The sequence below is a fragment of the Pagrus pagrus genome (genome assembly GCF_965226575.1).
Source record: "Pagrus pagrus genome assembly, chromosome: 20".
Lineage (NCBI taxonomy): Eukaryota > Metazoa > Chordata > Actinopteri > Spariformes > Sparidae > Pagrus > Pagrus pagrus.
Window position 1 is genome coordinate 27,562,483 of NC_140207.1, and position 13,052 is coordinate 27,575,534.

A 13,052-nucleotide genomic window follows, 5' to 3' on the forward strand; every position below is an offset into this window, starting at 1 on the left:
TCCTGATTCTGCAGATTAAAGTTGTCCTTTAGGTCCTGGAAGCTCATAACCATTCCTTGTTGAAGAGGGTACAATATGCAGTAAGACCATTTCCAATCCAGCTTCTAAACCTTGCATCATGTGTACTGGGAATGAAATCCGGATCATAAGCAAACCATTTAAAAATGTCAGTCCTGTCCTTCAATTAGTACTTTTTAATTAGCTCCTTCCAAGTCCTCAGGGAACTAGATATCCAAGGGTTGTTGGGGTCTGAAAGACCGTCTGTCAATCAAGGGTCTCCAACCAACGTGGTAACTGGTAGTCCCCTCCCCACCGAGCTTTCTATCTCTTTCCATCTCAACCTATCGTTGGGTTTACACCAGTCAACTAGTGGCTGAATTTGGGCTGCTGTAGCAATCCCTCAGACATGGAAGGGCCAATTATAGTGTATATTAAGCACCTGTGTCTTTTGCTCATTTAGTTTGTAGCCTGAGTATGACCCGTATTCATGTAGCACTGACATCAAGTCAGGTAGGGAGTCTGTTGGGCTTGAGAGATACACAAGAATATCGTCCACAAACAAGGTGAGTTTTTGTTTCCCTGCTGCCATTTCTATACCTTTAATCTTGTTGTTCTGTTTAATCCACAATCACAAATAAAAGTGAACTTAATGGGCAGCCCTGTCTTGTGGATGCCTCGAACAGAAAAGAGTCAGTGAGCTCTCCATTGAGTTTCAATCTAGCTGATGGCTTATTATATATGGCTTCTAGTGTCTTGTTAATTGTTTGATCAAATCCAAAGGTCTCCATAGCATTGAATAGAAATTTCCATCTCACCGAGTCAACAGCCTTTTCAGCATCTAGACTAATCAGCATGGCATTAATTTTGTTTTCATTTATACGTCTAATAATTTGTAACGATCTTCTAATGTTGTCATGTGTCTGACGGACTTGGACAAATCCTGTCTGATCAATATGGATTATTTCAGGTCTTTTTGAAATAATTGAGGTAAATAATTTGTAATCCAGGTTAAGTACACTAATTTGGCTGTAGTTTGCACACTCCAGTTTATCTTTCCCTTCCTTGGGTATAACTGAGATCATCGCTTCCTTCCATGACGCTGAAATTTCCCTTCTTATATATCTTATATATTGTGTTATCCGCCTGTTGTTTTCAGAGTTTATATGCCAACAGCTTTGTATATTTACTACCCCCTTCATAATAATTTTGTTTAGTAAATATCAATGTCATATCAATGAATTTCTTGAGTGTGTATTTTGTCTATTTGATTTCTTTTCTTCGTCATCTCAACTTTAATTCTACAATCTATTGAGTTCTTGTGTCTGGACTCTAGGTTTTTTAGTTCTTTCTGAAGGCTGTTCATGCAATCACTTTTCCTCTCATTACTGCTTTACAGGCATCCCAGAGCACTGGCGGAGACGCTTTCCATTATTGTTACATTCTTGATAATCGGCTATTTCTTTCTCAAACTGCTCAATCCTATGTTTGTTCAATATGCTTGAATTAAGGCTCCAATGTGTCAGCTTCTTTCTATACGTCGCTGTTAGGATCAAATACAATGGGCAGTGATCAGATATGTCCATTGTTCCAATGTGACAATTTTATACCTTGCTGACATTGGTTCAGAATAACAAGAAATAGTCTATTCTTGAGTATGTTGAGTGTGGGGAGGAAAAGAAAGTAAAGTTTCTATGTGATGGATTTAGTTGTCTCCAGACATCAATCAGTCCTACCTCTGATATTATTGAGTTTATTTTCTTTGTTATTTTTTTGGATTGAAATATTATTGTTCCCGATGAGTCAAGGTGGGGGTTCAGAGCTATATTAAAATCTCCACCACATATAAGAGTTCCTTGTGCTTATGTTGCGTTTCTGTCTTGTATTTTTATACAGAAATCTGATTCAGAGCCTGGGGGGATATAAACATTGTATAGGGTAAATTTCCATCAACTTTCCCCTTTATCAGTACAAATCTACCTTATTTATCCTTAATAGTCATATGTTCATACATTACTCTTCCAGAAATCAGTATATCCACCCCTCTTGTATGTTTTAGGCCATTTGAAGAGGAAAAAACATATTTAAATCCCTGTCTTTTAAGTTTTTCGTGTTCTATATTGGTCTGCGGGCCGGTGCTCCAGTGGATTTGGATCCTCATGAATGGAGTTTGGAAGCAGATGCCCATCCCCCGTAGGCTCTGTGCTTCTTCATCACCATGTATGAGTAATCGTGGTCAAAGAAAATCTGTTTAATATTTATGTGAACTTTCTTCTTCCAAGCTAGTTTCAGGATGGTTTCTGTAATGTCAAACTGCAAGAAGTTTATAACAATTGACCTTGGCTTAGCTTCAGGTGCTGGTTTCTGTGCCAGAGCTCTGTGAGCACGTTGTATTTGGAGGTACATGCCATCAGGCGGAGGGAGCTGCGTGGTTAACAGATTTTCTGCAAACGTAATCATTGAGTCACCCTCGGAGTCCTCAGGCACACCATACATCCGTATGTTGTTTCTTCTAGATCTACTTTCCAGATCAGACTTTTCCCGCAGTTTGCGTTGTTATTTCAGCAGACAGAGGCGCTGCTGTGTTTGGTTACCGTACCACTCGTTTCCACTTCAGAGCTGCGCTCCTCTGCCTCGGTGGTAGCTTGGCCTTAAGCCTCAAGTGTCTCCCCAACCTTGAGTAGCTTCTGGTTGAGCTCTTGTTTGAGCGTTGACAGCTCCTCCTTCAAGTTTTTCTTTAAATCAGAAATAGCCATGTGTATATCTTTTAAAGTCACAGAGATTTTTCGAAATAGATAACACTTCACAAAGCAGCTCGCCTCCAGGCTCGCCGGCCCCTTCTCTGCTAGCTAGCAAGGTGCTACTTTCCTCGTCGGAGGGCTCCATTAGCAGATTTTTCAACGTTAATTGCCCAGTTACCTGCTTTTTTGAACTCTTCTGGCCTTTCTGTGATTTCCCCCCACTCATTTCCCTCCCTTTTAAAGTTTGCAAGTTATTTTTCAAGTGGGGGAATGATTTTAGGACCGATTGAAGCAGAGTGAAAAACTATGCGTCTGTCTCGAACATGGCCTTTCCCAGAAAACCATGTCTGGTCATTTCAACACAATAGCTGCCTCACTTAAAGCTCTGTACTAAATCAAAGTCCCCTGCACAGATATTTGGAATCAGCTAGACATTATATGAGAGAGGGTTGAGCAGTCTCTACCCTCTTAACATATGATTTCCCTTGGAGTACCTTTGCAATGTTGTGTGTCTCAATTTTAATGCCACTTAAACCTGTTTCCATATGTACAGTCTGCTTTTATTTTCTGTTGTATGGATATCAAACATTTTAACATCAATACATCTGTGGGCTAATTGCTGGGGTTCTGTTTAACATCAGATGTTATGATCCTTCCTTTCCTAGCTTGTTTTCCAACCCTGCAGGAAAAATAATGTTAAAAGGTATCTGTAAAGTTTCTCTCCCTATCCCTGACCGCAGACAGCCTATTACTCTTTCCTTATTGTATAGGATGCTGTCAGTTCACAGAGAAGGCATCTTCTCTCCGAATATTGATGCAATATTCGATGCCGTATTCCTATTAGCCTTTTATGCTTTCCTTAGAGCAGGGGAATTCACCACATCCTCTCAGTCATTCGATCCAAACAGAGATATTATATTTTTTGATCCAGTCATGAAAGTCTACATCTCAAACATTCCAAGTGTGGAGCTGCTTGCTCCTTAGTCATGGCTCGCACTGATTCCACCTTTTGCCCTTTTAAATCCATGATTAAATACCAACTAATTAGACCTACCACTAGCCCCTTCTCTCTGTTATTTCTTACCTCAGCAAATATCCCCTTTACCAAAACTTGGTTTAATCATCATTTAAAGCAAGTCCTCATCAAAAGCATCTCACCCCCTCAGCACTATTCAGCGCATTCATTTAGGATAGGTGCTGCTACCTTTGCAGCCAACCAAGGCATTTCATCAGCTTCCTTGCAAAGATTGGGATGTTGGTTATACTTCCTTATGACTTTTGTTTCTGTTTGGTCCTTATGCTGACTGTTTATTTATTTTGTTTATATTCATGGTCTTCATGACCTCACATCATTCATATTTGCATATCTGTAGACTGGTTGTCGGACTTGATTTTCTGTTTGGTTAGCGGCAGTGTTGGGGTCCGTTAGAGTACTCGGATTACTTGTTTGTTGTAATGAGTAATGTAATACATTAGATCTGCAATGCAAGTAATCCATTATTTAGTTATTTTTTCATAAAAGTTGCTGGAAAAATTACTGTCTTTTCTTTCCTCTTGCCGCCACAAATATAAAAGAAAATCCCTGAAGATTTTCTGTTTCCATCCTGCTGCTTAGCAGGTGGCTGCATGCCAGTGGAAGGTAAACCTAGAGTTGTGTCAGTGTGTGCATGCATTGCTAGCTAATTCAATGTAGAGAGATGGCAGAGAGGACAGCATTAACTTTGTGGAAATATTCCCATTATTTTAAATTTTTTGGTGAAAAGGACAGGACAGGATAACAGATGTGCGCAACAAGTCGCCAAGTACTCTCATGCATTACTTTTCTCAGTAGATAGATTCATTCAATAGATTAATTTCTGTTTACATTTTATTTATCGTTGGCCTGCTGTTTGTCTTGTGACTCTTATTTCTGTCTGGTCCTTATGTTGACCGTTTATTCATTTTGTTCATATTTATGGTCTTCATGCCCCTTTTGCAGACTGCTCATCGGACCTTAATTTCTTTTTGTCATTCAGACTTAATTTCTGTTGGTTGCCAGACCTCACATCTTGTTTGTATTCTACTATATGTCTTAATTTTTTATCTGATCATATGACCTTTTATTTCATTTTGGTCCTCACTGACCTTTAATCGTGTTTATTATGTCATAAGCATTAAGTTTACTATTCAGGGGGGAAAATCTTGATATTTATGATTTTCTTCCCAGCTATGCATTTCTCTATCTGATACTCTTATGTTTACTTTTGCTAGAAATATACCCCTGCGGTAAGGTAAGGATTGATATTCATCAAAAAATCTGTCTTGTCGTTCCTTTCTATTCTTCACTTTGCTTTGCTGTGGTTTCCTATTTGACACACAGCTTCATCACCTCCCCAAATATTACTACATCACAATGGAGTCTAACCGCCAAACACTTCTACATTCTCTATTGTACACATGGCAATAAATCTTTACGTTCACTCAAAATTATCTCTCCTGATTGAACTGAGATTGGAGTCAGATATACACATATCCTTAATGATAGAGGTTATTGGTTAATATGAAAATGCAACTTAGAGATACTTCAGCAATATACACAACTAATACAAACACAATTCTCCTTTAAAGCCCTAAAAATAAATGCAAGATAAGAAAAAACGAGAGGAGAGAAGAATGGAAAGGAATGTCTTTACCCTTCAACAGAAACCAAAGTCATTTCTTTGCTGACAACAGGCCAACAACAATAAACAAAAGTATTCTCTAACTCAATGTGAGGTTGTTTAGAGTCTAAGAGGTATGAAAAACAATCATTTGTGGCTCAGGTTCAATTGATGAATTAGGAATTTCTAAAATGATAAGTACGTCTGGATCTTGGGACACATTATATATGGCTGTTTTAATTTTGTTCTGAACCAGTCCTCTGATGCCACACTGGAGACTGGAATTGGCAGCTCCACTTGGTCAGAGTTTGAGATACAGCCAGCTCAAGTACTGGCAGCTGCAGCAGCAGGTCAGTGGCAGATGCCCCAAACAGTGGCACCTGCAATGGCAGGCTGCCACCATTTGAGCCCTTGCTTGCAGTGTTAATTTCGTCAGACGAGACGAGACGAAAAATATTCGTCAACTATGTTTTTTTTCATGACGAAAACGAGACGAAGACGAGACGAAATTAATGCCCTTAAACACTGGCTGTGACGAAATTAACACGCATTTTTTGTTGACGAAAAAAGACGAGACGAAATCTACTTAATCAAATAAAAACTTAATAAAATGTCTCTTTCTTTTTTCGTCACAGACTTTTAAATTACAATCCAAAAAGTGCCTTCACTGGATGCGCGTCAGTTTTTTTCTCCTCCTGCGCTGCTGCCAGGGGTGTGTGTGTGTGTGTGTGTGTGTGTGCCTGAGTGAGGAGCACACACAACACTGGTGCTCTGTGTTAGTGCGGCAAGTACAAACAGAGCTTCTCTGGTGAAACGTGCTACAGAGTAATTTCACGTGTTAACCCGTGTTTCAATAAATGTATTCCTGCCTGATAAAACTTATTATTCCTGAGATGTCGTAGCTTCATCTGGGTCGATTTACCTGCTTAAAAAAATAAAATTTGGTCTTACTTCAGACATCACGTCAGCAGTGTTTTTGGTTCACATCGTTGAACACCCGGGCTGACAGAAAGCAGCAACACGTGTCTTTGCAGCTGCTCCTCTAGCAACGTAGCATTCCTAATCATTCAACATGTGGAGCTACTTCATCAGGTAATAATGACATAAATCTTGTGAGATGATTGAGAAAAAGACTAAAATGAATCTATTGGTTTGACTAGATTAATTGTGATTAACATTACTGTCAATCTGCTTTCAAAGACTAAAAAAAGACTATTGACTAAAACTATGGATCTGGATTTTAGTCGACTAAAACTAGACTAAAATACCAAGACTTTTCATCAACTAAAATGTGACTAAACAAAAAAGAATACAAGCTGACTAAATATGAATAAAACTAATAAGGGCATTTGACACAAGACTAAGACTAAAACTAAATTGAAAAATAGCCGACAAAATTAATACTGCTTGCTTGAGACTTTTGAAGTTGATCAGGCAAACTCCGCTTGCAGGTGCTTGCAGGATCACAGGGAGGAAATCACGCAGCATGCACTCCCTCTGCACTAGATACGCAGCTGCTCCCAACTGTGACCCAGTGGTTACTATCCCATTGTGACCCATCTTAAGTTACTAACTTTATGGTAGATCCTTATGGAGAGCCTTCAGATGTTTCCATCATTGTAAAAGAATTCAGTCAATGACAGAAAATATTTGGTTAAGCCAACATCTTGGTGACAGAGAAACAGAAAGCAAGAATATGGAAAGGATTATTATTAAAGTGGTCGAGAGCAAACAGAGATTCAGATTAAGAGGAACCACTATCCTTGTTTGTTGTCAGTGGTTGGATGATGACGTTTTGGCTGGTTTGGTTTTCCAGAATCTGTCAGAACATGAATCACAGCAGAGTGAAAACTTACCGAAATATGACAGCAGCTGAAGAAGTGATAGGATACCAGCCGGAAGTTGATGTCATCCACATACCTCTTAAAGGGAGTGATGTGTTTGGCTGCTATAAAGTGGGCAGAGGCAGACTGTAGCTGCAGAGAGAACAAACCATATTTGATTATTGAAATGGGCTGATAATCACTGGTATGCAGTACAGGCATTTTGCTCTTTGGTGTACCGTGACCTTTTTTTGGATACCAACACTTCTTACAAGCTGCCATACAGACACAGACACACAGGAGGTGAAAGCGCAGCCAAGCGCTGCCCACACTCTTTTGCCGAAATGTTAACCAATTGGGCTGTTCAGACAGAGGCTTGCGTTCTGCAGCATTTTGGCACCTGTGTTGTTTTGTCTGCATGCCATGGGCGAATCTGTCAAGAAAACACACTTATCTATTAGAAAGTATGGTCACTGCTGTTTGTGATTGTGTTTCATGGTGGTTTGTTTCTCTCTCTCTCTGGGAGTTATCTTTGATCAGGATTTGTCCTTCACTCCTACATAAAGCAAATTTCAAGGACTGCTTTCTTCCACCTTTGGAACATTGTAACAATCAGGAGCATCCCGTCTCAAAAAGATGCAGAGAAATTAGTCTATGTTTTTTTTACCTCAAGGCTGGATTATTGATGCTGCAGGACTCACATTAGAGAACATATTCATCCCATAATAGCTTCTCTGCACTGGCTTCCTGTAAAATGCAGAATTGAATTTAAAATCCTCCTCCTTACATACAAAACCCTTAATGGTCAGGAACCAGCATTTCTTCAAGACCTGATAGTACCCTATTACCCCACTTGAACACTGTGCTCTAAGGATGCAGAGTTACTTGTGGTTCCTAGAGTCTCCAAAAGTGGAATGGGAGGCAGACCATTCAGCCATCAAGCCATAGTTCCACCTGTGGAACTATCTTCCAGTATTGGTTTGGGAGGCAGACACCCTCTCTATGTTTAGTTTTTTTTTTTTATAAAGCCTATAGTTAGGGCCTGCACAGGCTCTTAGCTAGACTGCCGGGGGATTTCCTATGATTCACTGAGCTTCTCTCTCTTTCTCTTTCCCATATAACCATAAATAAGTAGTTAGTGGTTAATGGCAGCTGGTAACAAGTACTGAGATATTAAAGAATCTAATCAAAATGTGAATTAATCATAAATGAATGGTTAAAACATGTTTTACTCTGCACTAGTTGTTTGAACATGCACCTATTGATTGAATTGATGATTAAAATACTGAATTGCGTTACTTTAGAGTGAAATATAACCACAAATGAAAGAGTGAAATCATGCTTGGATTTTCCCAGCCTCAGAGATTTAGGGGCGCCGCAATGGCAAGGTTTTGTCGAGCAGGGAAGATCAAAGGAAAAGCCCGGTGTCGAAGTTTGTTGAGCAGGGAAGATCAAGGAAATGCAGAAATGGGGGGCACGTGTTTTAGCGTCGTGCAGGAAAATACCCGAGTCAGCAAAATTTGTACATAAACAAAAGAACGAGCCAGGATTGGATAAACCATGGTGTCCAGCCCCTGAATTAGTGAATATAAGGAGTATGTTTTGTATTGTATTTGGGTCTTATCAAATGAACTTTTGTCTGTATGATCTCATGCTTCCATTGTTGACAATTAAACATTACTGCACTCAGCTTTGGAGGACTCGTGGAGATTATTTCATTTTTATTGGTGACTTTTTGAAACTCTGGAAAACCTTTTTGGACAAACAAAGATTAAGAAGTCGATACATGACAGTTCCCATAGATGGTGGTTGGCCCTGCTGCTGCAGTCCTGCTTGACTTCTACTATCATCATCATCATTATTATAATTATTATTATTATTATACTTTTAGTATTATTAATATTCATATCTCAATTAGTAAAGCTGTTACTACTGTGGCTGCTGTATCCCCCCGTCTCTCCCACTGCTTCTCCCCCCTCTCGCCTTGATTGATTGATTGATTGATTGATTGATTGATAGGTTTAGACTGCTGGGAGATGTATGTCAAGTATATGATCCTTTTAACTTGATTGTTGCAGACATTGCAACATTCCACTTCTATTGGGAACACATAAAAGGCTATAGGCTTACACTATACATTTATAAGGTTATTATAAATGTCCACTCTATGTGTGATTAGAAAAGAGCAGAAAAGAGGAATTGACAGACATGCAGAAAGGCGCTTCTCTTGGAAAGCCAGGCTAATGTTCACACAACTGACCTATTGCAGTATTGATAGATCGGGCTGCTGAGTGCCCCACATGTCAGCATGTAACACCACTTGCTTTCCAGAGCTGCTGCCAGGCTCTTGAGGACCTGATTGTGCCGTCAGGTGTATCACCCTTGCGTAAGGCAGGTCTTGCAGCCTGTCATGTTGTGTTTGAGAGTTGCTGGAGTTGGGCAGAGGGCACAGGTTGGGTCCTTGCGATACCACTGATGGAGAATCTTTGGTGATGGAAGCACGTCATATGCAGCTCTGATGATAAAACTGATCTTGCTTGCTTCCAATTCCCATAGTTCCCTCAAGCTGATCTTTCTTCTCTCCACACCTTCCCACTGCATCCATTGCCCCTGTTTAGCAAGAGAGAAAGCCTTTGCACTTCTGAAGACCTCTTCCTGTCAACGTACCTCCTCGACCACCAGCTTCCTCTGCTATGATGTTGTAGCCTTTCGCCAGGTTGGTTCACATGCTTTTAGGCCAAAGCCTCCTCTTCCCTGCTGGACTTGCCCCAGATTGTCTTTATGCCTCAGGGCTGATGTAGCTAGCTAGCTAGCTAACTGATGCGCTTGTCTCTGGAGTCCTTTGGAACACCTTTGTCCTTTGTATTCCTCAGTTAGGCTAGTGAGAGGTAACTCCAGGACTCCTTTGCCATAGATGCCAATGTTACTTAGACATCGTGGGACACCAAGCCATCTTTTAGCATATCAAGTGATGGTTCATTCAATCTTCTCCACGGTTGTTATAGGGACTTCATACACGGTGAAGTACATACACGAGTGGCCAAATTGTCCAGGAGAGGAGTCCAAACTGTAGGCACCAGAGCTTCAGTTTCCCAGGCAATAATGCCTTGTTGATGTTCTCCAGGCCGTTGACAATCTCTTGCCTTAGTTGTTGCACTTGCTCTTTGTCATTGAGAACGATTTTAGGAAAAAATCTAATTGCAATTTTTCTGGCAGATATTGCGATTTCGATTTGATTCACGATTTCCTTCAAATCAAGCTTCAGTGCAATATTCACAATGTACAGTAACATTAAAACATTAAATGCTATTACTCTAATGCAAGGATGAAAACTAAAGTTAAAAATTGTTTCCAAATGTATTTATTAACGGATAATATATATTAGATATCAGTGTGTGAAATACCTGCCAATATTCGGGCGGGTCCCCATCTCCAAATTGATGCGCAATACCAATCTAAATTTTCTCAATATGCAGTAGGCCTATAACATTACAATATTTCATGGATGCAAGCCAAGACAATCAGTCTATAGCCTACATGACAACATACACACACACAATTTTTGACAATCCGATATGCTATAGTATTTGTAAAGCAACACTGACATAGGAGGTTGCATTGGCTAAAGTTGTTTGGATGCACATTGTTTTATAACAAGGATAGGCAAAGTTGTGCATTAGCTACAATGCAGACACGACAATAATTGGCACCAATCTGGCGCACTTACAAGAGCAATCAACTGAATAAATGCCAGGTAAAGCCTATCAGGGACTGACACGCAATCAGTGCACTTGCCAATGAGAGCCTGCAGTATGACTGATCGTGTGACATTATTTAACCATCCATCTACAGCAAATACGATCAGACAGATGCATCATTGAAAGCATACACAAAGCATATTCACCTAACCGTGCAAACAGGCCATCTCTCAAATTGAAAAAAGGACCGAAACCAACCACAAGGCCTACATAACTTGCATTCTTTCCATTCGCCCACCTGCTTCATTGTCCAACCAGCCGGCAAGTCACTTGTGCTAGCAGCAGTAGCAGCTAGCGTTACCTTAGCACCTGCTGCGTCTTCGGAGCACTCGGCCTCAACTTCACGTTGTTCTTCTGGGGAGTCACTGGGTGTGAGAGGATCCTCTGTTCTGGTAGCAAGTGGGCCCACTGTGCTAGCTGCACCAGCTTCGTCTTTTGGTGCCTCTTCATCTCTGAGTGCCACCTTTTTGGATGTGAACCCAAAGTGTGTGAGTGATACACTCCGGTTTAACTTTCGCTTGCTAGCCATTTTTTTTGTGAACAACTATTTTATTGAAATTATAATTTCACATGGCAAGGTCAGACAGTCAGTCAGGTCAGTACATTTTTAACATATCCCTCCCTTCCTCCCTCCCTCCGGCGGTGTCCCCCCTCCCTCCCACCTCCCCTCTCGGTCTAGTGTCTTACAATCCTACTGAGTGTCTTTATTCTGAACTGAGCAGGCGCGTTATCACTAAAGCGGCTGTCTTCAATGAGTCCAGTGTAGAAGCGGGCGTAGCTGAAAGGCCTGATGATACCTCATAAAATTTAGGAAGGCCAGCCCACCCTCACGCTTTGATCACTGCAAGGTGGAAATTTTCATTTTGGGATGCCCACTATTCCAGATATATTTTCGCAGCAGGGAGTTAACTCTCTTCCAGTATTTTCGGCATCGAGTGACAGTATCGCGCATGGAGTCTTTAATTGTTGAGTTTCATGAATTACGTGCATTAGGCGTTGGATATTGTCCGCTGCTAGACGCCCTTTCATGAAGCCAGTCTGATCCTTGTGAATTAGTTTGTCCATATGTCTCTCCAAACGTAACGCCAGCATCTTAGAGTACAGCTTCTTGTCTGAGTCAATTAACAAAATCGGTCTATAATTGGAACAATCAGTTTTGTCTTTCCCTTTTTTAGGGATTAGTGAAATCAGGGCGGCGTTAGTGTGAGCAGGGAAAGAGCCTTTTTCAACCGCTGATCTGATAGACCCCAACAAAACTGGCCCCAAAATATCCCAGAAGTGTAGCAAGAGCTCTGGCGGTATGCCATCTGGGCCCAGCGATTTCCCTTTATTTGTCATCCTAAGCGCAGTCTCCAGCTCCTTTAAGGATATGGGACGACCCAGATCTATTGCTTCCTGCTACCTTAACGGGAGGCAACCGCCACTCCGACATGTCGCCATTCCGACATGAGGTCCTAATTGTCGGAATGGCAACACTTAAACCTTTAATTAAACGTCCCACCATTCCGACAAATTTTTCCTCCTAAGGTCGGAATGGCGGTATTTTTTCGTTTTTTAAACGTGTTGCCATTCCGACACATCTTTTAAAAGGGTTAAGGTTAGGGTTAGGGTTACGGGTTGGGTTAGTATTAACCTTGTCGGAATGCCGGGACGAAACTTTGTCGGAATGGCGGAACGTTCGCATGTCGGAATAGCGGTATGTCGGAGTGGTGACATGTCGGAATGGCGGTATGTCGGAATTTTGGAATGTCGGAATTTAGGGATGTCGGAATGCCAGCATGTAACCTCCCCTAACGTGGGCAAATCTAGACTGCTCATAAATTGTTTACATTTCTCTGGGTCAAAAGTAAGCGTTGACTTATATAACTCCTTATAAAAAGAGTGGAACGCGACTTTTATCTTTTTTGGGTCAGATGTAAATTCATTATTAACCATTTTGATGGTATAGATTGATGCTCTGGATTCACTTTGCTTAAGTTTCAGCGCCTGCTTGGTTTGCTTCCGTTAAAATAATAGCCCTGCCTAACTCTGCGCGTGATGAATTCCGCTCGCCTCCTCAACAGATCATTAAGCTCCACCCTGACTCCCCTCAGT

The 13,052-nt window shown here is 40.9% G+C and overlaps 1 protein-coding gene across 1 annotated transcript in view; it reads right to left on the minus strand.

Annotated features, from left to right (window-relative positions):
- The window catches only part of LOC311249491 (uncharacterized protein), an 81,434-nt gene that overhangs the window by 31,004 nt on the left and 37,378 nt on the right, over positions 1–13,052 (minus strand). The window contains exon 2 of the mRNA XM_084340554.1: positions 7,234–7,353. Within this exon, the coding sequence (XP_084196680.1) occupies positions 7,234–7,353 (120 nt within the window). The remainder of the gene's footprint in view (positions 1–7,233; positions 7,354–13,052) is intronic.